This window comes from Anser brachyrhynchus (genome assembly GCF_964034855.1).
Source record: "Anser brachyrhynchus genome assembly, chromosome: 3".
Taxonomy (NCBI): Eukaryota; Metazoa; Chordata; class Aves; order Anseriformes; family Anatidae; genus Anser; species Anser brachyrhynchus.
Window position 1 is genome coordinate 26699861 of NC_137696.1, and position 26002 is coordinate 26725862.

At 38.3% G+C, this 26002-nt stretch overlaps 2 protein-coding genes across 2 annotated transcripts in view; one reads left to right on the forward strand and one right to left on the reverse strand.

Moving 5' to 3' along the window:
* Positions 1-1625: 1625 nt before the first annotated feature.
* Positions 1626-14112, reverse strand: BPNT1 (3'(2'), 5'-bisphosphate nucleotidase 1). Its single transcript, XM_080583706.1, has 9 exons — positions 13956-14112; positions 11502-11626; positions 7403-7507; positions 7054-7161; positions 6468-6516; positions 5231-5322; positions 4612-4809; positions 3625-3730; positions 1626-2267 (listed from the first exon to the last, which is right to left on the reverse strand). Exons 2-9 carry the CDS (start codon positions 11616-11618, stop codon positions 2119-2121), a joined length of 924 nt encoding a protein of 307 aa, XP_080439832.1. The 5' UTR covers positions 11619-11626; positions 13956-14112; the 3' UTR covers positions 1626-2118.
* Positions 14088-26002, forward strand: part of IARS2 (isoleucyl-tRNA synthetase 2, mitochondrial) — a 28885-nt gene continuing 16970 nt past the window's right edge. The window contains exons 1-12 of the mRNA XM_080583704.1: positions 14088-14478; positions 14576-14698; positions 15981-16137; positions 17000-17148; positions 17239-17288; positions 17387-17496; positions 17582-17672; positions 18040-18155; positions 19153-19322; positions 20264-20354; positions 20569-20720; positions 21683-21843. Coding sequence (XP_080439830.1) covers positions 14284-14478; positions 14576-14698; positions 15981-16137; positions 17000-17148; positions 17239-17288; positions 17387-17496; positions 17582-17672; positions 18040-18155; positions 19153-19322; positions 20264-20354; positions 20569-20720; positions 21683-21843 — 1565 coding nt within the window. The 5' untranslated portion in view covers positions 14088-14283. The remainder of the gene's footprint in view (positions 14479-14575; positions 14699-15980; positions 16138-16999; positions 17149-17238; positions 17289-17386; positions 17497-17581; positions 17673-18039; positions 18156-19152; positions 19323-20263; positions 20355-20568; positions 20721-21682; positions 21844-26002) is intronic.

Here is a 26002-nt window from a genome sequence, read left to right on the forward strand (position 1 = left end):
AACACGAACACTATCAAAAACTGCATTTGGAAATTTTCATCTGTATGGAAAACATAGCATTTGTATCTTCAAGTTCTGTGATAGCTTAAAGACTGAGCAGACCCAGAGTGTGGTTATTAGGACTTAATCTTGTGGGCAAGGAGGACATAGAAGGGGTGCAGTGCAATGTGCAGGCTACTTTGCTATTCGTAGTGTCAGCAGAGGTTAAAGAAAACAAATCATGCTGGAAGAACTTTGCTATTCAGGGTTTAAGTAAGCAGTCAAATTCAGACACCCACCCTAGCACCACAAGCCTGAGAACTCAGCAGATGCCGCTTTTCTGTGCGCAGCGAACAGAGAAAAAAACAACTGTGTGTAGTCTGTTGAAACTGGCAGCCACTCAAGGCATGCCTCAGTATGCATCACATTTTTAGGGAAAGGGGGGCCCTAAGACTCCTTAATTTGAAGGTGAAGGACTTGCATCATAAAGTCTGGAGAAAACAGAATACAGAACTGCCCCACTGAGTCAAGATACTCCAGAGTCCTCATTCTTCTTAAAGAGACTTCATCTGTATTGGCTAAGGTCACCGATTTTAGCTGATGATACCTAACTTCCTGCTTCCTGTTCTCTTCTGCATTCAAGTAGGCTGGACACTTCAATCCTGCTTCTCTAGCCCTCACACCTATGGGGGAAGGCTAACTGGAACAGTCTTTCAGTTTTTAAAGGTCATTTTATGTAGTCTTGGCCCCTGCTCTCCTCTCTTTTAACCTGTGCTCCATTGGAGGGGAACATCGTAGTGTCAAGTTCACTTGCTCTTAGAAAGGCACCTGGAACTTTTGCTCTCAATTTGGACATGAAAAAATTCAACTTCAGGCATTTCTTTTGTCCCCATATATGAGAAAGTAACCTAGGACCCCCAATTAAGATGCCCCTAACTCTCCAAGATTGAGGTGGCATAGACCCTTGCCAGCGGAATTTCATATCATCAGAGGGAAGCTGGGAATTCCTTCCCCGCACAACATTAACTCCAGCACACACTTTCTAGTTGCAAGTGTGCTAACAAGAAATGTAATAGAAGCAACAGTTACAAATTACCTAATGCTCTCAAATATACCAGTGTATTTAATACCTCATACTTGTAATCGTGTGTCTATTCTGTATACAACTTAACTTGGTTGGTACATACCTTGAACTGATTGAAAGATACAGTCTTTCATAAAGTGAGAGTGGGCATGAAACGCACAAGAGAATCTTAAAATATTCAGTAAGCAAAATAACACGTACAATCATAAAACAGCCAGATGAAAAGGTTACTATTGGGTGGTTGAGTTCAATGAATGCAAAAATACCTTTTAAACAGCTTAACTGTTTTGAAACAATGAAGCATATAGAACCCCTCTAGAACTAACTTAAAACTACCCTAGTTTGGCTAGATAGAAAGGACCACAGCATCATTGTAAAGGATTACATGAATTACTGCTACATAACTATGACAGAAGTCCTGCAGGAAATAAATTACCTCAGGAGTTGTCTGTATTGAAAACAGATCCTGGTCAACAACTTTAAGGGAAGCCAAACAAAAAAGAAACCAGCTTCATTCCATCCTGAAATACACACGCCCCTGCCTATAAAGAACACATTTCACTTCTAAGAATCAAAACAATCAACTTTATAATAAATGGGTTAATCCATCCAGACAAATTCTTACTCCATTTGCATTTAACACAGTAAACTCTTGTTGAGTACATACAACAAAAAACGTTCAACAAAATTTGGTAAATGACTTCACATGATTTTGTGCCCTGAATTTGAAGGTGATTTTTGGATTGCACTGTCACAATTAGCAGTAGTTAACCAGAGTCATATCACATGAAGAATGAACACTCTACTTCCAAAGAGCAGGGAAAACAACTATTGAAGAAATGTCATTATTGTGTTATCTGCTAAACACAGCAAAACAATCTGATCCAACATTTTACGTAGACAGTCTGCAGGTAATTTTGAAATTATTGAACTGTTTAATGTAAGAATTAGGTTCGGATTTTGTAAAACAATTTCAAGCTCAGTTATCTTCTTCTTTCTTTTCCTCCAATCTTACTGTCTTGGCTTTCCAGGCTCAGTGAAGATGCTTTACTGCTTTAAGGCACAAGAGATTGTTTAACGGTGTTAGGAATACGACTGGCATAATAGTCATAATTTCTCAAGGTGGCAAGGACCCCAGCTGAATTCATGTGTTTCACTTCCTTGTTATACTGAAATGAGTTTCCATGGATATCAGTTATCTTGCCTGAAAACAAAACAAAACAAAAACATTTCATTCCAGCAAACAGCAGTTGGAGAGGGATAATCTAATTTGTTTTTTTAGTTATATCACTATACTAAAACAAATCAAGAAGAAAACAAAAGCCAGTCATTCTTTGAGGTACAAATCCCTGTCTTTAGATGTGAAATATGATCTTTTTGCCCAGTTTGAGCACAACAGATTTTTATTCACTGAAACCAAATAACTAATGGGTTGTGTTTTCTTTCAGCAATACTTCAATTCCTCACGTTTCAGGAAAAAGAAACAGCAGCTCTCTCCTATGGATAAAGTAAAATGCTTCATGAGTATTTAATACACTGGCAGTTGCCAAGAAGGAAAGTAAAATTCTCAGTTCAGGTAAAAGCCAGGGTATGTCTATACCACAAATTACAACATAAAATTGAAATACCCCAGCTGGTTTTAAATGAGTTTGGAGAAATCACTTAGCAAGAGCAACACAGATTTTAACGCAAGCTAATTTAACCACAAGATACCTGCATAACAAGGAGGCTAAATACAGCACTGTGCTGCCCCAGATTGGTTGTTTTTTTTGTGCCTGAGCTAACCTGTTTAAAGCTATCCCAGTTATCAACACTACACTGTAGACTACAGAGGAGATAAATAAATCATGTTGTTGTGAAGCCCATAATTTTGCTTGACAGAATTCAGGAGATTAAAAAAAAATATTAGCATATACTGGTTATCAATGCAAACAACAGAAAAAGTATAATCTTATATTCAAATTCTTGTTAGTCAGACTTTTCATAACTTCTCCCTTCCTCCCTATAAAGGTGAAATGACTTTTGTTGACTGGAGACCACTAACTTTACTGAATTACATGAATGACTCAATTTTGGAGTTTGTATATCCAAGGAACAACTGCACGATTTAGTCTATTTTTGCTGTTATAAAGAATGCAATATCCACATGTTATACAACAACATGTTACTAATAATGAACTTTTGCGTCTAGTTAGTAGGACAACGTGATTTTACTTTATAGTAGTAGCCAAAAGAAAAAAAATGTTTTGAAAATACAAAAAACAGTATGCTCAAAATTTTGGATTTTTTTTTTTCATTATTTGACTATATTAGTCCAGGGCAAAACAGATCATATAATGCTTTCCTGAGTGTAATTTGCTGCCCCTTTGCAGTTACTGTTGATTTCAAAGGGCTCAGCCCCTAGAGAACCATGACCACACACACACACATACATACATAATGTAATTTTTCTTTCCAAAGACATGTTTTGAAATTCCTTTCTTTCTATGAAAAGTATAAATGACTTTAAACTGATGTAGTTTCACTTATCTCAGAGAGGATTTTGAATACTATTAACTTACCTCCGACAGCATGTAAAATAGCCTCAGGTGCACATGTATCCCACTTCTTGCATCCAGGACTGGCATATACATAAGCAGATGCCTTGCCTTCTATAAGCTGAATGATCTAATACGAAAACAGAGTGCTAATCATTGCAAAGAATCTAGGCATTTAGAAACAGTGAAAAAATAACACCAGGAAACTGGGATTAGATCAGTTTATTCCATAAGTTTACTCTTAGAAAATAAGTACCAGTTATTTCCTTTCACGTATTATGGAATATATATATATATATTAAGATTTAGAAAGATATACTGTATTACCATCCCAAATGATCTATTTTGATTGTTATATAAACAGTCTAAAGGGTGAAAAATCTGCTTTCAGTTCCAGAAACAAGATTCCTCATCTTGTGCAAGTATTACAAAAGTAAAGTGGAAACTCTCTCTGAGTTATCTTAGAGACATTTGGGCCTATGCACGTGTTTGAAAAAAGGCATTCAAGGGTCTTTTAGACAGCCATGACAAAAGTAAGCTTTCAAAACTATGGTACAAGAGTATTCCCTGTTTGTGAAGAAGGTTTGCAAAGGACACCATGTACTGTTCCTCCATTTATCCTTAGACATGTGTTTCTCACAGGGCTTTTTCTCCAACTATCTAATGTGAACAGCTGGAAAAGTCTAGTTAGGATTAGTTATGATTACATTGAATTCCCATTAGTCATTCTGGTCTTTTCTTATCTTTTTATTTTCTCTTCTAGGAACAGAATACTAGGGAAAGACAGACTTCAGCTACGCCCAGCACAGCCACTGTTACAAATATATCTGTATGAAATTTTGACTCCTTACCCCCATGGCAGACTGAGTGCTAGGAAGACAAGTCATGCTAGGGAAGGAGGAGGAAGTCTTCTGTACATTCATGCAGGTAAACAACAGTTTTCTTTCAAAATACTTCTTCTTCCAAAGGTACCACCTCCCAATCAAACCAAAAGATTTGAAGTTTTCATACCTTATTTCCTGCTCCTCCAACTCTGATGACGCTGTCTGGGTTCATAGCACTGATGCAGTCATTTACCAGGGCACTGCTGTGAGAACGGGTGGTAACAATGATGTGTTTGCCGGCAGGTGCTTCTGTGAGCTGAAATCCAAAGGCACCTAGGCCCAGAACTCCCCAAATCGTCCTGCCCAATGCAGCATTAGCTCCTGCCTATGGAAAAGGTACACAGGTCCAGATGATGGTTAACCACAACAGTCAGTATTTAAAGGACAAATAGAAAAGCGTAGCTAGAGACATCTTTCCATCTTAGGGAGTATAATATTAATACTGTGATATTCATTTAAATGGTGGCACTTAAAAGGAAACACTCTAGAGCCCAGAGCGAAAAATCAGGACACCTCAGTCTCTTTCCCTCTATGGCAATGATGTCATACAACCTTCAGAAGTTCATTTACCGTTCCTCATCTGTGAAATTACGGTGAGACATTATATTCTGCCTCCCTCGACTGAGAAACTAATACGTGCATATTTCTCGACTTAATTCTAGTTTCAAGTGTGCTAACTAGAAACGTAATAGAAGTGACAGTTACAAATCACCTAATGCTCTCAAATATATCAATGCATTTAGTACCTCATAGTTGTAATATGGCTGGTTAATAACTCCTGCTATTGCTTTGCCTCCGTAAGCAATTCCAATGAGAACTGTTACATGGTCAAGGAGACCTGTAGATAAATAATATGAATATAGTTATGATTGAAAAAGAGAAAGTATTAAAAAAAAAAAGTAAACCTTCAATAAAAGTCCATGAATTGATATGCAAAGTGGTATCTTAAAAATACAAACACTAATCAGGATTTTCCGGTGTAAAATGTTGTTTGATTTAGTCAGTTTGCCTCAAGGTCTGCAAAAAAACTCTCCAGAAAGAATTTCTCTATTGTGAGCTATGTTATAATTAATACATAATGAGAAAAGTTTCAAGGTACAACTACACAGCAGCATATAGAATCACAGAATCACAGAATGGCCTGGGTTGGAAGGGACCTTAAAGATCATCTAGTTCCAACCCACCCTGCCATGACCTCCCACCAGACCAGGTTGCCCAAAGCCCCATCCAGCCTGGCCTTGAACACTACCAGGGATGGGGCATCCACAGCTTCTCCGGTCTACCTCTTCCTGTGCCTCACCACCCTCTGAATAAAGTATTTCTTCCTTATACCTAATCTAAATCTGCCCTCTTTTAGTTTAAAGCCATTCCCCTTTGTCTTATCACTCCACTCCCTGACAAAGAGTCCCTCTTTTAGGTACTGGAAATTTGCTATAAGGATATGATGACACTCTTCTAAAACTGGGAGTCTAAATTCTTTAATGGTTTTCAAAACCAGCAACTGGATGACAGTTTTACATCTCTCTCCCTGAAAATGGGGAAAAAAAACTCACTAAAAGATTTTACGTTAACCAACTAAAAGATGCAGCAGGAAGCTAGGTCATTTGAATAGTTTGAAGAGGAGGATGTAAATATAATTGAGCATATTCCTGTGTGTCCAGGAGATTCAATCCTCCAGTTCAAAGTATGTAAGAAATTGTAAGCTTATTTAACTAAAGAATTTTTAAGACAACCTGCCAGCAAGTAAAGGCAGCCTTTTGCTCCTTGAAATAATAAAAACTGGTGGGAACTTGGTAGCCCATCAGGAATATTCAATACTGGTTGGAACTGAATGTAACGATTAAAAAAATCCATAGTACTTACAGAGTACAGAAACAAAATCAGCCTTATGAAACAATATTGTATGCAGCTTCTATCATAAATGTACATGCTACTTTATTGCATTGCTGTGAGTTTTTGAATCTGCAGAACTGAGAAACCAACCTTCAGTGTACTCTTTGGTTCCATCCAAAGGATCAACCCATATTACAAGCTGTTAAAAAAATAAAAATTAAGGAACAGCATAAACAAATACAAATCATGTAATAAACACACAAAGTATGTATTTTACTTTTAGTGTGTTTTATTTCCTTACAAAGGACAGTAAATAAATACATTCAAATTTTTAGCATTATGATATAGGACCGAAGCCTACATTATTAGTATTTTACAAAAAAAAAAAAGTCTTGAAAACTGATTGGAACTTGTCAGCAAATATCTTAACAGAGGTATCAATGTTTAAATTGAACATGGAAATGAGATTACTTTCTCATGTCCAAAGTCAATTTGGTTCAAATAAATCTGAATCACAAGTTGTAAGAAGCAGATTTCCATTTCCCTTTGTTGTACAAAGGGATATCCAGCATTTCGAGCTCCAGAGGTGTGATTCTCAAGACTATATTTCAGGTTTCAGACCAAATAGAAAGATTGGCAACATTAAAATAATCTTTCTTCTTAATACATTCTTACTTAAAATCAGTAACCAGTAAATAGAATAGTGTAAAATATGAAAGCCAACGTATAACATTACCTCTTCCTCTTTAATTCCTGTGTACTGAGCAGGACAAGTTTTCTTCAGTATTTCTTCACAGTGTCCATCTTCAATTAATTCCTCATCCACCTCATCAGGGGGTAGTTCCTAACAAAAGGTTTCTCAAAATCATTAGAAAAAGGTGCTGGACTCGCCTCAATTTGCCTTAGAACTATGGATTGGCTTGCAACTTACTTGACAAAGCTAATGCAATGGAAAGATAAAATGGGATGGATATCTTTTTTTTTTTTTTTTTTCCAAAGAGATATTTCCTTAAACTCGCCAAAGTAAGTTCCACTGCAAGTTACCACATTCTGAATTGTTAGTATGAAATAAATCAGGTACTTACTTCTTCTCCTATGATCGTCACCTTGGGAAACTTCCGTGCCAGTGAAGCACAAATGCTCTTTTGTACCAGTCGGTCAGCCTTGGTCTGCAAGTCATTGGCTCCACTCTGTCAAAGGATGGATAGAAACTTAGGTACTTCAAAACAAAAGTAGTCTAACGACTCATATTGCACCCTGAATATCTACCTTGTAAAGAAAAAGAAGTTAAATTTGACAAATCATTAACCTAATAAACAGTCCTGAGAGAGGCAGGCTAAAGACTGGAAGAAGCAGAGTTTTTCTCCCTGTATACCTCAGAGCTAAGACACACTGGTACGATATTGGAACCATACATGCCAAAAATGCTGCATTCTTATTCATGGATGCAATCATACTGAACGTGTATTTGTGCAAATATTACACTACATAAAGAATAAATTAATACAAGTATAAACCCAGATACAAGAAGAATGAAAGGCAGAAATTAAGGTGTTAATAGGTAAAAATAAGTATTTTAAGGCACACTGGAACGATGGAGCAAATTAGGAAAGAGAAGAGAGACGGAGGTGTTAGTAAAAGGTGATTTAAAGGTCCAATTAATCTAACCTGTAGTTCTTCAAAACACTCATCAACAGTAAAAGAATAGCTGGGCAAAATGTCTTCCTAATCAAAAAAAAATGTAGAAGGGCTACAAAGAGACGCAATACAAATGGAGATCTTTGAGCTGACTGGGAGAAAGAAAACTCTGAACATCAAGAGAGGGATTGGAGGAGCTAGCTAAAAATTCAACTGTCCTTGGACCACTTTTTCCTCATTGTGATAAACGGATGGGAGGTCACTGTTGTGAGGGAAAAGGCGGAACACTGTCTTCCTAGCTTTTCTAAGGCTTTCAGTAAAGCCAGATGGAATTGGTCTCGAGGCCTGCTACCTGCAGAAAGAGCATGAATGATGAGAACTTTATGTTCTTTTGCATCTCTCTTCTCTCCCGACCGTAACACATAGGCACATACAGGTTCTCTCTCCCACTTAACTCTCTTCCTTCCCCAGACACCTTTGATAAAAAGCTAGCAGGAATTCTTTGAGATTGCTAGCTCCTCAGACAAGAACCTTTCCTGTTGGTCATTGTTTTCAACCTAATTTTGTGTGTTTGTAGTATTCATAAAAATAAGGTAGGTACAATCAGTGGTCTTATTTAGAAGCTCTATCACCTGTTACTTCTGCCAGTTTTTGTTACACTGTTCTTACAATTATTTACTTGATCAGAGTTCAAAATTGCTTGTTTGTTGGTTTTATTGTATTAGAAAATGATTAAGCAATGCATCTCTGATTTACTGGGAAATAATACTAAACGCCCCGCATTAAAAACAAACAAACAAAAAACCTAAGCTGATGAAACCAATCAGTTATTTTTAGGTAAAATTACCTTAACATATGTGGACTCTCAATAAATTAAAAAAAAGGAAAAAAAAAAGTAAGCTTAATGAAATCTGTATATGCATTTAAAGTTAACCAGTTAATCTAACTATAGAGAATGGTTCCTTTGAATCTCTGAACAGAAGTATTTTAAGGCTTACTAATGCAACTGCACTACAAGAATTTCCAAGAACCTAAAAGCAGGTTATGTGAGAAAGCATACTCTATTTGTGTTTCTGAGAACACTGCTATGCATCTAAGTTGTTTTGAAAATAGATCATTACCCTCCAGGTTTTCTAAATTCTCTCTCCCCATACACCTGATTTTAAATGCTCAGAAAAAAATGGAAAAAAAGAAAAAAAATGCAAATGTTTTCTCACTGGTGAATATAACTGATCAAATGGGAAAAAAATAAAAAGAAACCTTTCTTTTTGCATCTACTGTCTGAACTGACAATAGAAGTCATAAAGGGTCGGGCTTCTCTCTACAACTGGCTGGAAGTGCTTACTTCCAGAAAAACATAAATATCAGCAACAGCTTCAACGTAAAGACCAAAAATAACCATGAAAAGACCAGGGCAGGTTCCTGGAATGCGCTGATGATAACTTCCTTCTCCAAGCGGAGCCAAAAAGGAGAGGTGCTATGCTGGACCTTGTCCTCACTAATAAGGAGGGGCTGGTGGGGAATGTGAAGCTCAAGGGCAGACTTGTCTGCAGCAACCATGAAATGGTGGAGTTCAAGATCTTTAGGGCAGTGAGGAGGGTGCACAGCAAGCTCGTAACCTGGACTCCGGGAGAGCAGTCCTTGGCCTCTTCAAGGATCTGCTTGGTAGAGTACTGTGGGACAAAGCCCTGGAGGGAAGAGGGGACCAAAAAAGCTGGTTAACATTCACGGATCACCTCTTTCAAGCTCAGGAGCAATGCATCCCAACAAAGAGGACGTCAGGCAAAAATGCCAGGAGGCCTGCACGGAAGAACAAGGAGATCTAGGCCAAACTGAAATACAAAAAGGAAGCCTACAGAGCGTGGAAGCAAGGACAAGTAGCCTGGGAGGAGTACAGAGAAATTGTCCAAGCAACCAGGAATTGGGTTAGGAAAGCTAAAGCACTGACAGAACTAAATCTGGTCAGGGACATCAAAGGCAACAAGAGCTCCTGTCGGAATGTCAGTGGTGAAAGAAAAACTGGGAAAAATGTGTGCCCTCTCCAGAAGGAAATGGGAGACCTGGTTACCCAGCATATGAAGAAGGCTGAGGTACTGAATGACGTTTTTGCCTCAGTCTTCACAGGAAAGTGCTCAAGCCACACCACCCAAGTCACAGAAGGAAAAGGTAAGGACTGGGAGAATGAGGAACTGCCCAGTATAGACAAGGATCAGGTTTGAGATCAACTAACAAACCTGAAGGCGCGCAAGTCCTTGGGACCTGATGAGATGCAGGTCCTGAGGGAACTGGTGGATGTAGTTACTAAGCCGCTGTCCATCCCATCTGAGTAGTCGTGGCAGTCTGATGAAGTTCCCACTGACATAACCCCCATTTTTACAAAGGGAAAATAGGAAGACCCTGGGTCATCTTTGTTGGGTACATGGACAGTGGGATCGAGCGCACCCTCAGCAAGCTTGCTGATGACACCAAGCTGAGTGGTACAGTCGGCATGCTTGAGGGAAGCATCCAGAGAGACCCTGACAGGCTGAAGAGATGCGCCTGTGTGAACCTCATGAAGATCGACAAGGCCAAGTGAAAGGTCCTGCATCTGGGCTGGGGCAATCCCAAGCATAAATACAAGCTAAAACTAAAGGAGGATAGGTTTAGATTAGGTATAAGGAAGAAAATCTTTACTCAGAGGGTGGTGAGGCACTGAACAGGTTGCCCAGAGGAGCTATCGATGCCCCGTTCCTGGTAGTGTTCAAGGTCAGGTTGGGTGGGGCTTTGGGCAACCAACCTGATCTGCTGGCAGGCATCCCTGCCCATGGCAGAGGGGTTGGAACTAGATGATCTTTAAGGTCCCTTCCAACCCAAACCATTCTATGAGTCCATAAAATAATATAAATACTTAATGCAGACCACAACATTGTAACAAACTCATAAAGCTAGAATTAACCTTAAAAATTAATTCCACAACTTCCAGTACTACAGTCAGAACCCAGATCCTGGTTCATCAGTGCAGCATACTAACTTACAGCAAATTAAGAACTTCATGCAGATTATTGTAATTTCATGTCTATTTTCTATTTACAATTAATTTTGAAGCGCCAAACTAACTTTGAAAAGCATGATTTACAAGCAAATCTAAGTTTTTTTTTTTTAAGAAAAAAATTGGTTTGTCCTAACCCAGAATTCACAAGGACCAGTAATGTATGCTGTACTACAGATGTTAAAACACACGTATGGAAATTAATGGGAAAGATGCTTTAGTATGAACTCTGATTTGAAATTTGGATTTGCTATCCAAAGCTTGCGTTTTGTGGGGGAAGTCAGGAAAAAATAATGTGTTCCTTTTAAGCATCATAACATCCTTCGGAAATACCAGTCAAAATACACTTCTACTCCAATGCTCTTTTAATCCTTTAACAGGGATTTTTGTACCAAAGAGGTGAGGTCGAGCAACTTGAATTGATTGTATTGCCCTTGCCCAGTTCTGATCTTCAGAAATACTAGTTTGACCTGTATCTTGATAAAAGAAGTGGAACTGGAACAAAGTAAAAGAAATACCTTCTCCACTATCCCCAGGTCTCCTGCAGCCATTACATTTCTAACAATTGTTGCAGCTTTTTCCGCAGCGGAATATGCAGAGGCAACCACACGCATAAGCAGAGTTGGAGCCGCCATACTGAACGCTGAAAAGAAACAAAAACAAATTTGCATATTTCTTTTAAGATAAGGGAAGACAAGAAGGAAAATATTTTATATAACATTCCAAACAGATACAGTTTATTTTAGCTGAGTAGGAAGGGGGAAGTGAATTACAGTGAGCAGTAATAGTGAGCTGTGACTTTTAAGTACAATTAACATGAAGGTGAGGATATGAAGCTATTTTAGACACAATTTTCTAATATCCACGTCCTGACACTGAACTTAAGTTTTCCTCACTAAATTAAAAAATTGGCATTAAACAGACAAACAAACAACAACACTACAGCATCAGAAACTCGTTATCATAAAAGCCGAGGAAAAGTGCAGTCTACACACAGTACTTATGTACTAAGTTCATTTTTTCAGTTCTGAGCCTGCAGAGCTGGTCTATGCCCAGAATCAAATATAAGACTTCCAGGCAGGATGACAAGAGCAACTTGACTTATCATTTGGTTTTAAACAAATGGGTTTTTGTAGATGGCCTGATTGTGGACACAAAATAGGTTAATAATGTGCTGATACTGCAGATGCTGCACTTGCATGTCAAAGGCTGTTCATCTAAATTTTAGATGTATTCCCTTCTGTATTTCTTTAACTTCTCTTGATTTCTCAAGGAAATCTATTACACCTCCATTCCTGCCCTCAAAAACTGTATGTTCATCTGTATATCATTCTTCCCTATTGCACTGTCTTTGTTCTCCAGAACATTTCAATGCAATTCACTATGCCTTCAATTCCGAATTAAAGAATAACTATCCCTGTAGCTAAAGGCCAGTAATCACCCTTTCCTCCCAGGTTTTTGGTACCTGGAATTATTACCAGGAATAAAAAGTATTGACAATCATTCTGTAACCTTTAAAATGTAGAGATAATTGCTTCGTATGTTTTCCTTACAATTTTTCTACTTGTGTAGACTGCACGTTTTTTTGGAAGAGCTCGCATATATGATTTACTTCCAAGGAAAACACATGAGCACAGAGCTAGAAAAAATACAGGGGAAGTGATTAACCACTGAACAGAATACGATAAGTATTAGGCTCCTCTTACAGTCACAGACTATTTGCAGCACTTTCAGCAAGCATTGCTTAAGTGGCAATAAGTCGTTATACAACACCGCTCCTTTCTTGCTTGAGATATCTACTAAGTATAATATAATGAGCTGATAAGTCCAGCTACTGTATATGATATTGATGTGACCCCAACTTCACCTCTATTGAAAGCAAAGGCAAATGGCAAACGTTAAAGGTATCAAAATCCCAAATGTAGCTAGTTTAAGAGCCTTTTCAGCATTTTAGAAACACTGAACAGGTATCTCTGAAAGTCAGAAGATCTCTGAAGCTAAAAGAGTAGGCCAACTGTATAGGTATATTCAGAAAGCAGAGTTGCTAATGTTAATTATTATTATTTACTGCTCATGGATGGGAGCAAAGTGCTCTGGAGTCATGCAGAATAGCCAAGGTCCATACCCAAAGCATACACTGTCTATCTTGGACAGGCAGTAATGGTTACAGAGGAAATTTTGGAAATGCTATCTGTGGCAAAAAGCTGCTCTCAAACAACTGAAAAATTGTAGAGCAAGTATGTGTCACAACATGTGGAAAGAAATACACTATTTTAACATACCCCCACATGAAATAAGGCAGAAAGAAGTAAAATCAAATGTCATTCTGAAAACATCCGGATCATGAGCACTTTTCAGAGCAGAAAAATTAGGACAATTAGATGGGGAAGCTTGGGCTAAAGAACTGAGCTTAGGAGAAGATAATTCAGGTTTTAACCTCAGCTCCCCATCCTTTGTGTGGCCTTTCATCGCACATGCACTTCTGCTTCATAAAGCAAGGTTAACACTTAATATTTTACTGCTTAGCGCATCAAATGTTTGCATAAAGATTCAAAAGCCTCAGAAAACAAGAAAAGCTGCCTTATGTGCTAGAAGCTTGACCCAGTGTGTTTCTTGGACACATTTTTCTCGGATTTTCTTACGGGAGACAAATCTTTTTTTTTCTGTGGAGAAGCTCTACGATATCTTTAGGCAAACTTTAAAGTATGCCTATGGAAACCAAGATTTACTGAAGAGAAACCGAAATGGCAGGCTCCGCACCCCTCTCCCCGGCTGGGAGTAAGTAACGAGGCGCAGGGAACGCCGTTAGAGCAGAAGGCGCCTCGTATTTCTACAGGGCTGCCCTCCCGTGCGGCACAGCGCCCCGTGTGCCGGGCCTTGCCGCGTTCCTTGCGATGAGCGCCGTTTCTGGTGCATATTACGACAAATTCAATGATCCCACCGCCCCCCCGCGACCCCCGGCCCTCACTCACCCGCTCCGGCCCCGTCCCGCTGCCTCCCGGCCGCGCTCCCCTCTCCTCACCGGTCCCGGGCCCGCCCCTTCCCACCGCCGGCCCGGCCCCGCTCCGCGGCGCGCCCTTGCCGGCCCGGCCCCTGCCTGTCGCGACACACGACAGCGGCCTCGCGCCAGGGTGACGCGACCCAAGGGGCCGCCCCCTCGCATCCCCCACCCCCTCGCTCCCCCGCGGCGCGGCGGGGAAAAACGCGTTGCGGCGCGGCGTGTCCCTCGGCGCGGCCCGTCGGCGCCCGCCGCTCGCCGTAGCGCAAGGCGGAAGCGCGGCGCAGCGCGGAGCCGCGGGGATGCTGCGGGCCTGGCGGGCCCCGCTGGCGGCGAGGGCCGGGGCCCGGCTCCGGGCCGGGGCCGCCTCGGAGGCCGGCGGCCGGCAGCCCCCGGCCGAGGGCGGGTACCGGGACAGCGTGCTGCTGCCCCGCAGCCGCTTCGCCGCCCAGCTGCCCGGCCGGCTGCAGCCCGACACCGAGCTGGAGACGCAGCAGGTGGGGCGGGGGGCGCGGCGCCCTGCCGGGGCGGCTTTGCGGTGCGGAGAGCCGTGACGCGCGGCGCCGGCGTTTGTTTCTCTTCTTCTCTCCGCAGAAGAGCGGCTTCTCCGGGCTGTACTCGTGGCAGAGGCAACGGAAAGCGAAGCAGGAGTTCTGCCTCCATGACGGACCCCCGTATGCCAACGGAGACCCCCACGTTGGCCACGCCTTAAATAAAGTAAATGCTCAGCCCTGCCTCCTGTAGCGGGCCGTGCGCTCTCCTTTACCGTTTGTGTTAATAACACTTCCAGGCATTGGGGCCGGTTTTGGCATACAGGGCTTGTAACTTTCATTTCACAGATAAAAGAGAGTAATGTGGTGACACACAAACTATACGATACCAGGTTGATATAGACACCATACCCTGACGTAACTGATGTATGCCAAGGTATCACACCTATATGCTAAGCGTTCATTTATCATGCTGAATAGTAAATGAGTAAGCATTTTTAGAGAAAGTGTAGCCTTGAACTCGTTCCCAAACCATTTTAGATGCACAGTTTGGGTTTAATGAACTTATCACACATACACATGTGGGTGAGTGTATACTTGTATACATGTACGTGTAAAAATGTTACTGTAATGCATGGTTGACCTGTGCTTTATTTTTTTTTTTTTTGGGTAGTTTACAGTTTCTTTATATTGCATTTAGTATTTTAGTCTTTAGGCTAGACATCAGGAAGAGGTTCTTCACCGAGAGGGTGGTCGCACACTGGAACAGGCTCCCCAGGGAAGTAGTCACTGCACCAAGCCTGTCTGAATTTAAGAAGCAATTGGACTGTGCACTTAGCCACATGGTCTAAACTTTTGGGCAGACCTGTGCGGTGCCAGGAGTTGGACTCGATGATCCTTGTTGGTCCCTTCCAACTCAGGATATTCTGTGATTCTATGATTTTGTTTTATCTGGGTATCTTCAGTAGAACCACAATGATTGAATGTTGGTGGCTTTTAAAATACGCATTTCAGGTTCAAAATAGTACTGCTAAATATGCACGGGTATGTTTAGATTCGATCTTGAGAATGGTAGTGTTGCATATACTACAGAATGGAAAAGAATAAAATGTGACCCACAGCTTCTTAAGGTGTTAGTGCAAAAGGCTGGACTTCTGAAAACCCTAGGTCTTGCGAGGTGATCATTTATATCAAGAAGAAATAATGTGTACTAGGCAAACTAAGTCTAGCTAAATGCTGCTCAAAAATGAGGGCGAGTAGGATTTGCTCACTTAAAGTCCTGCAAGTTTATAAGCTGCATCTTTCAATTATGCTGAATGTGAATTCCTTTGCTGGGAGGTCCTTTGAGGTTCTTCCAAAATGTAAAATGATGGGCAAAAAAAATCAGAAATATGTTAACTGTAAATTAATTACGTTGCCTTTTGTATTTAATTCCAGCATCTTAAGTAATAATGTCGCTCTTCCACATGGGGGAGCTAAAGTGCTAACTGACCCTTCTCTCTTTTCAGATTTTGAAGGACATCACTAATCGTTTCTACATGATGAGAGGTTATAAAGTACATTATGTTCCAGGATGGGATTGTCATGGATTGCCAATTGAGTTGAAGGCATTATCAGAAGTCAAAGGAGCTGAAAATCTTTCACCAATGGAAATTAGGCAAAAAGGTAAACTACTGTTTGCAATATCCTTATTGGAAAAAGTTGGCTTAGATATTTCTACATCCCTTCTCACCATATTTTGAATTTTATTCTTTATATATAGCTTTTATACTTTATTGTGTGCTTTTTTCTATGAGGTATTGGTGGCATTTTTGAGGATCGCTGTATGTATTTGCCAAGCAGACTCAGTACTGGCTTCGTCAGGACAGTTTAGCTCAATATCATACTTCAGAATGTATCTATTGACTCTGCTTTTAATAATACTACAGAACTATAAGGGTGATCATTTCAGAGAAAGTTGGTCTGCATTATATGGAAACTTTCAAAAAAATTCAAGTGCATTATGTATTGGAAGACATCAACATTCTGCTGCAAAACTATTTGCAATGAGCAATTGAAACTGCTTTAGCATGAAATTGCAGCAATGTAATGGGCTAACAATTTCATGTGCATATTGCATTGAAAAGTTTAGATCAGCATCAACAGAGGTGGTTTTTTTCATTCTTATTTTCTGTTATTTCATAGTGCATCTTGAGAAATTGTCTTCATGGTTAAATACATTTAGTTTTTTCCTCTCCCTTATAAAGACAGCTTATCTTCTAGAGACGTATGTGCTGTACGTCCTCATATTAGTCAAAAAATGCCTCCTCTAGGTCTTTTTACCCTTTATGGTACTTTATGTAACTAATTCTCTGAAATACATAATTTTTTGAGCCTTAATAATTATTTAATACATATCAGTAATTAGTGCATAGTTTCAATATGCTCAGCTCAGGCTCTTCTCAAAAATGCCAATAGCATATTTTAAATGATATCGTATTGACCTTACTAGACTAAACCGTATACTTAATGGAACTAATTCTTTCAGCCAGAAAATTCGCAGAAAGAGCAATTGAGAAACAGAAATCTGCCTTCATTCGTTGGGGTGTAATGGCAGACTGGGAGAACTGCTACCGTACATTTGATCCAAAGTATGAAGCGAACCAGCTGAGAGTCTTCCACAAGATGTATGATAAGGTATGCTGAATTTCTGCTGAAGTATGTTTTGAATTGTGTTATGAGTTTTGATTCTCTTAACTTTCTTTTTTCCCTCCCTTTCCTCTTTAGGGTTTCATTTATCAGGACTATAAACCTGTGTTTTGGTCTCCTTCAGCAAAGTAAGAATCAACTTACTATTTTGTCTTTTAACTTCTAACAAGGATATCAACAGCTTTTCATGTTCAAGTGTGTTAATGTATGTTTGATACCTACCCAGAACAGCCTTGGCTGAAGCAGAGCTGGAATACAATGAGCAGCATGTCAGTCGTTCTGCTTATATAAAATTTCCCCTGTTGAAGACACCGCCTAAGCTGACCTCTGTGATAGGTATGATTCTTGGATAGATTTTAAGTCTTAGTGCTTTTATTTTTACGATAATTGTAAGTAAAGCACTTTTTATTTACATCTGTAGATGGATCATCCCCTGCTAGTGTGCTAGTCTGGACCACACAACCGTGGACTGTGCCGGCGAATCAAGCAGTTTGTTACATGCCAGATTCAGCGTACGTCTTTAACTTAGTTCACTGATCTGCGTCGTTCCTTATCGATACTTGACAGTAAAATAAAATTAAAACATTTTGGACAAACATTAAGTTTTATTTAATGCATCTTACTTCTTTTTTTAAGTGATGCAATTATAAGCTTTGTTCTGTATCTCTATTAATATACTAATTTCTTCTTTCATTATTAGTTATTTCTTCTTTCTCATGTTGTTCTGTCTTGAAGTTATTTTGACATTGAGTGAATTGAATATGTAGATCTTAAAACCCATTATGCTGTGTTTTTAGAGAGAAAGTGTTTAAACAGTTTTAAGCTTTTTTGGTGTTCATAATTATTTAGCATCATCATAAATATATATTTGCGTTGTAGATATTCAGTTGTGAAATGTGCAACTACTGGTGAATACTTCATTCTAGCTGCAGATAGAGTTGAATCTACAGCTGCTATTTTGGATACACAGTTTGAGGTTATTTCAACGTGCAAAGGTAGGTTTTAATATTGTTAATGTTAAGTTGCTTAGAAATCTTGTAGGTAACTGAAAACTGATTCCGTTTTGGTGTTTTATTATGTTTGTTTATATTCTGAGAACATGCTTCTGTGAAACAATATGAAGTGTAGTCTGTCAGATTCAGTACTGGTGTGTTGAAATCTACGATGGAGAATTTCAGATACGAAGTACTTTTTAAAATCTGGATTCACACTTGGAAAATTTAAACATGGAATGGAAGTGTGTTTAGGCTCAAAATCTTCATTGCACTGACTGCAGTATGTCTGCCTTTCAGCCCTTGTCCATGAGAATAAGCAGCTAGTTACAAGTATGCTTACTGACTGCCTGATGGCTAAATTCTATGAAAACTATTGAAAAAAAAATACCTAGCGCAACATAACTGGTAGGGCTGTTAGCCATTGTTGCCGTTTAAGATTCTTAAGTTTCTTTTTGTTAAGAGGTGTCTTAACCATTCTTCATAACTGTGAAGACTGTGCATCTGTCATCTGTACTAAGGAACTAAAGCCATTAAGTTTGTATCCTAACATACTGCATAGTAATACTTCTTAACAGGCAGACTTCTGATGCAGTGTTTTGAGTTGGGATTTAATATGTCATTTGTGAATTTTATTCATTTGCCTATGTCTGTGATGCAAAGCTGGAAATATGTGTATCTAGAGGAGGTGAGAAATCTGTTTCTATGACTTTTCATGTTATTCTGGTGTTTTGCCATGTCATTTCTGAGAACATTGTCTCATGTAGAAGAAAAGCTTTTACTTCAAAGAAAAGAAAAGTTTGCAGAATTAAAAATGCAGATTACTTGAAAGCATTTGGATGGGGACCCACAAATAAGATAAAATAGTATTAAATATGAAAGTATCAGCAAGCATATGCTGCTGATCAGTTGTTCCATTTCTGCTCTCTGATGAGACAAGCTGAATGCATGAATCATTTCTCTCTTCTCTCCTTTTTTCTATTTTTTTTCTCCACACCAGGTGCAGATTTGGCAGATGGTTCCTGTGCTCATCCTACAATTCCTGGCAGAGTATCTCCCCTGTTACCTGCAAATCATGTGACAATGGCAAAAGGAACAGGATTAGTTCATACAGCCCCAGCTCATGGTATGGAAGACTACAGTGTAGCTTCTCACCATCAGCTACCCACGGTACTTTTTTCAGCTTTTGTTCTTGATTTCCTGTAACTGTTGATCACGTGCCCATAAAGCTATTGTCAAACTTCGTTTATAAAGCTTGAAAATGTTTAAAAGCATTCAGATAAGTGTATCACTAACAGCCTAAAGGAATGCAGGACTAAGCTTAAAGTGTGTATCACAATAAAAGGATAAAGTTTTTCAGCCATCTGCTAATTAAAGATTCCAGGAAAGTGATAGAAGTTGATTTTTTTTTGGTTTCTATGTGTTTGGTTTCTTTTGTGTGTGTTTGTTTTTATTTTAATGATATCACAGGCAACAATTCTTTCAGTACAAGCTGTACCTTGCAGACTAGTAAATTACCAGTTATGTAGGTATTACTATAATAATTACTAATAATTACTGTTATTTTTCAGTAAAGCTTGGGGTATTCTTGAATAAGAAAAAAATTACAATTAAGGGACTTAATTTCTTTTAATACATAGTATCCTTGTGTGCCAGTGATTTTTAAACATGCATGCTGTTTGGTTATGCACGATCAGTTTATGTTTGGTGGAAATGAAAATACAGGATGTTCTTCTCTTTTGCGTTTTCGAAGAGGTGGCTCTTGAGATGTTCTAAAACCTGTTTATTCTCTTATTTCTTGTTTTGTTTTTGTTGTTTAACTGTTAATTTGAAAAATCATTGAAATACTAACCAGGGATTTGCTGGAAAACAGTTGCAGATTTTTTGCAAACATCGTGCTTGTTTCTTCTCAGGTCAAAATCACTTGTCTGTCTGGTAAACTACTAAATTGCAGTTTGTTAGATTTGAAGTGTACTTAAATATAACATAGTTTGCTTTTCATCAGAAAAGTAGCTACTTAGGGATAGCACTTAACTCGCTTTTGAATACCAAAAATAGTAATTAATTGTCATGTAGTATTTTATTGATACGATTAGCATTTTTATTTTTAGGAGTGCCTTGTGGATGAAAGCGGATATTTTACTGAAGCTGCAGGTCCTGAACTTCAAAAGAAGAATGTACTTGAAGAAGGAAATGAAGCTGGTGAGTATTTGATGTTTAGCCATTTGTTACTTTATTATCAGTTACATTCCTGCAGGTTCTTGAGGGTTCATATGAACATACATTCATATGTTTTGAATATGGATGAGACACAGGCACTTCATATTATGTGTCAATTGTGGAAAGAAATGAATCAACGGTAACAGGACCACTATGGTCAAATCTGACTTGTACCTTGACTCATTTTTTCTGTCAGTCATTAAGATGCTTCAAGCAGCTGGGAGTTTGTTGAAAGAGGAGAAATACGTGCATAGCTACCCGTATGACTGGAGAACTAAAAAACCAATGATTATTCGTGCCAGCAAGCAGTGGTTTGTAAACACAGCAAGTGTAAAAGCTACAGCACAGGTATGTTTTACGTTTTTTTTGTGGAACATTTAAAGGCAGCTGATGTCACTTGGAATCAGGAAAAGTCTTGCTGTAGGTCACTCCAAAATGTGTTCTTCTAGAGTGTTTACAGACACTACCTAGTTTACAAGTGGCAGTTATTTATAGAAATGATTAATGCTGTCATTTTATTTTTTGTCAGTATTGATACATTTCAGGATAAATAAAATGACTGAGATGTTTGTTCGTTGCATTTACAGGGGATGCATAAGATTCTTAAAGAACTACTGAATTTCTTTTCCCCCCAAAGAGTGTTTTTTTTAAACTCTCTTCTGATCTAATACCTTTTAAGCATAGTTTTTTTTTCTACTAGTAAAGTTACCTTTGTTATTATAGTAGCCTTGCATGGCCATACGTCTTCATTTGCTCCTCTGTTCGTTTGGTCATGGTCTTATTTCTAATTACTTAAAAGCACTTTCTTTTTTTTAAGTGAAATTATGTATATCAGCACAGAAAATTCTGACCAGCGCATTGGGCTGTCTTCAGTAACAGTGACTTTATTCTAATTAGGGCATGAGTCATTCATTCCATGTCTGTCATTGTCTAGAAAGAAAAAAAAAATGACAGTTACTCAATGTGATTGGGTGTGAGTGTCAAGATGTAATTTCAAAGACACAATGAGCTATTAAGCATCAGATAGAGATACTGAAGCCACTTCTAACTCACGACAGGGTGTGTCTGTTAGAGAAACAGAGCTGGCAAAAAAATACTGGTTGCTCTCTGGGAACATGTACATAGAGTGTTCTAAGTATGTTACTGAAGAGCAATGTGTGGTGGAGTAAATTAAATATGACAGTTGCCTGAGAACGTATTATTCAATACTGGGAGTAGGACTGTAGGCATGTACCTTTTTTATTGATAGCACAAGCACAGTGTGTCTGAATGCTGAATCTTGTTCAACAACTCACCGTCTTAATTTATAGGAAGTGCTGAAAAAAGTGAAAATTGTTCCTACGTCTGCAGTGAACAGGATGCTAGAAATGCTGGATAGAAGGACGTTTTGGTGTATATCCCGGCAAAGATGTTGGGGTGTTCCAATTCCTGTTTTTTATCAGAAGAACACGGGAGAAAGCCTGATAAACAGGTATTTATCTAACTTTATGTATTGAAAAATGAAAGAAAGAGCACTGTGGTACTGCAGTTATAAAATATTACGAAACTTCTAAATATATAAGTATAAATATATGTTATTACTTGCAATTGTTTATACACACACCTAATTCAGCTAAAATAATCAAAAAATCATTACTGAATATGACTTTGTAAGTGATAGGAATCAACTTACTTAGGTACTTAAGTTATCTGAAGAGTCCTCTTGATAGTAATTGCCACTTTCATCTCCCATCTTCGAGCTAAGTGACATGGCATTAGTCACTGGCTTTTACATTTAAGCAAGGAATAAAATGCAAGTTATAGCTAGATTATAGATATAGATTATAGATGTAGATTATAACTGTAATCTTAGCACTATGAATTGAATAACATAGATATTTTGTCAAAATAACTTTTCAGCTCGTCAGCTATTGAAATTCAGTAACTCACACTGAGAAATCTGAAGAGGAATAACCAAGTCAGTTGCAAAATAAATAACTATACTTTGTTTCAAAGTAAAATGAGAGTGTTTTTGAAGAGACAGCCTTAATAAATGTGAGTGACCTTTGGCTGTGTGAGTTGGTAGGTAGGTCTAATGCTTCAGATGCTAGCATTATTCTGCCATCTTCTGGTTAAGTTAATAGTAGCCAGTTACTGAAAACACTGCATTTTGGGAATGCCAGGCAGTGTAATGTAGAAAAAATCCAGCTATGGAAACAAGAAACCTCAACCAAATACAATCCTTTTTGTCTCTTAAGGCATAATAGGGTGCTGCTTGTACCCATTTTGGGAGCAGAGGAGTATTCTACTGTGAATATTCATTAAGAGGTCATTGGAGTTCTACATTCTTTTTTTTTATTCCATAATTGTCTTGTGCCTTAATATATGCTAGTGTAACTCCACTGTATACATCTTAACCCCAGATTTTTTTTGTGGAAATTCATTACAGATAGTAAGATCACAGAACTTAAATTGTGTTCCAGAACTTTTTTATTATTATTGTGTTGAATAAATATACTGCAAAGAGCCAAACTTGTTTTTCAGAGGCTGGATAGAGAATGTAAGTATAGTGAATAGTAAGGCTTGGGGTGTAGGAAGCAGAGAATGGACTTTAAGCAGTTAGTCCTAAGCTTCACCTGGCGTGATAGGGTGTGTTAGGTGCACAGATATGTACTTTGCCTCTCTCACAGCAGGCAATAACTGTGAGAAATGACTACAATAACTGTAGTCGTTTATGGTACTTGAGTAACACTGAGGCACATCAGGAAATAAATGAATGGAGGCTCTGTGGGGTGTAAAATCATTTTACCTGCAAAAATTGTTACTATATTTTAAAAGAAAGTATATGTTCACATCAAACGTTACAACTTCTGAGGAATATTTATTGTAGTCTATCTGCAGAGTAGGCTTGATGTGTTCCTTGTAATTGCTTAAAATTGCTAAATATGCGCTTTTGCAACATACTAAGAGTATAGTGAAATACACTTCAGCAGTTCTCAGTCAAACATGAAGGGCACCATGAAGCAATAACTCCCGCAGATGTTAGAGGTGTCCCCCAGTGGCTTTTAAAAAAGATATTTTCTGTAAGTGTTTGAGCTATGTGTGAGTATTGTTGGAGTTGTATATGTGCCTGTCAGAGCATTTTGATGTGACAGACTGTGTGTGTAGGTACTGGGCTAGAGGTTGCATTTGTTGGTGACTGAACAGAGGGATGGTATGGCATGTTTGATGGGCATTGATCAAGGGGAAAAACAAAGAGACTTATCCAATATACTTGAAAAGTTTAGATTTATTTCATTCAACTGACAGCTTCTGGTGCTCATGTATAATCAGTACTCTGTAATTCTAAAATATTTTACAGTCAAGGTGAAATTTTCAAAGAAAAAGCGTAGAATACTTGTTAAATATGTAAAGTTAGCCACAGCAGACTTCTGCGGCCAGAGTAGGAAAAGCGCGCAGAATATTGGCCTACAGAAATGACAGGCAAATTTTGAAAGCAGTCTGTCAATTCATAGGTCATTTTCCTGGGCACCAGTTCTTACTGAAATACACAAATAAGCCTAAATATTTTGTTGCATTTCCATTATCATTTCTCAGAATAAGCTGCTGACATATTTCCAACACTTGAGAAGTTTCATATGTAAATTGTACAAACAAATATGATTAAAACAACAATAAATAACTTACAATTCAAAACACAAGCTGTTTTCTTATCTTGAATGCTGGATAAATATGGTTCCAGTAGCATCTGCTCCGCAGTCTTTGAGTGGCTATCAAAAGTAACAGCATCTCCACTGGAAGTCAGTGTAGTCCACATGGAGTTGCTGTTACATGTGAGAGCACCAGTGGTCTGTCTTGAGTCATCCTATCTATGTATCACCTGTAAAAAAAAAAAAAAAAGACTTAAAAAAAATCCCTAAAATAAATTGCTGGATTTCCTTCTGTAAGTCAGACCATATTCATTTCTGCAGGAAACTTCTCTTTTAAAATGCAACTGCTGGTCTCTAACAGACAGGATTTTTGGTAACTGAAAAATATTCTTTCTAATGTGAAAGCTAAGAGCTAGATTTTAATATTACAAATAAGATTATATGCAACAGGTTTGATCTCCATACGAGTCTTCCCATTTGCTGCTGTGGCCCCATATAGCCCTTAAAGAGATTTGAGTGTATGATACTGTTGTCTGAAGTTATAAATTTAATTTTCTGCTGAAGGTTAGATTCATTACATATAGAGTGTACCTCATCACATTGCAAACAGGAATTAAAAAACAGTATAAAATAAAATAAAAAAAGCTATAAAAGAGGGAAAAGAATATTTTTTCATGATTGCAATTTGTGGTAAGAATTATGAAATATAAAGGCACAAGTCTGCAATTTTTCTGCACAAGGGGAGAAAAGGACTTTAAATAGAATAAATGCACAAATGAACGTGATGTTTGATAGCTTTCTTGAGGAAAATGTTCTGATTCTAGAAAATTGTGTAACTTATGAAAAAGGAGAGAAAGAGATCCGGAAGTAAAACTAGAGATCTGTATTTCCAGTAGTAGCTCAGACCAGGCAATAAATGAGAGATACATACTTTATTTTTATCTCGTGCATTAACTTATTTTAAAATTCGCTGTTCAGATATTTATAACAATAATACCAATTTTGCAGATAAGTATTACAAAGGTTATTCAAATGCCTGAGAACTCGTCCCCTTCTCTGTGACTCTAATTAGCAAGTAACTTAAATTTCTGATATATGAAAAAAAATGGTTTTGATATATATCTACCTTGCAGTCTAATTTGCTTTTTAAAATATTAAAACATTTCAGTCACTCATAAGCAATAGCGACTTACCGTAACATAAATACTTACAGCTGAAGTATCAAGATTCGTATAAAAAAAGGAAGGTAACTTGTCTTCTTTACTGTCGTTGGAAAAGAGGTCGAGAGAACATCAGGAACTGTATTCTTCTCCTCCTGGCTATATCTTAATGCTGTCTAATTTCTGTTAACACATTAAATAAGTGTTCAGCATAATCAATATCAGACTTCAGAGTGATTGGCTGGTGTCGTGGTAGCGTGAATTGCCGTAGGGCTTTCGGTGTTAAAAACATAGCAAGTGACACGTAATGCAAGTTCTTCTAGATACGGTGTATGAATACAGGGCAAAGTTTTACAATGGTGTTTATTGCTAACTCTGTGAATTATCATGCTCACGTTGAAGCCCACAGATTATAAAGTGATGAGTAGTTATTTGAGGAAGGTGGTTTTCACTTGCACCTTGAATAAAAGTACTCTGCAAAAATCTTTCTCTTACAATATAGATATCTTCTATATAGTTATTTCTTTCTCTTGTGGTCATGGCTAATTGCATGGATCCTGGGAAAAATGAAAGTAATAGGGTGGGGCTTTTGTTTGTCTTGGATTTTTGAAAATGTAGGAGGAAAAGGTTTCATGAAATTATATCCTCGAAGTCTTAACTATCTTCTCTTTAAAATGTTTGATTGGATGATGGTTCATGTTTACTCATTTTCTGTAGGAAAACTGAACATAATGGAGAGAATGCACTGCCAAAGTATTTATTACTTGATTTGATAAAGTGATATAATTTTGGGAATATTGATCAATAATAAGTTGACCTAACAGTCATGGGCTCCTTATTT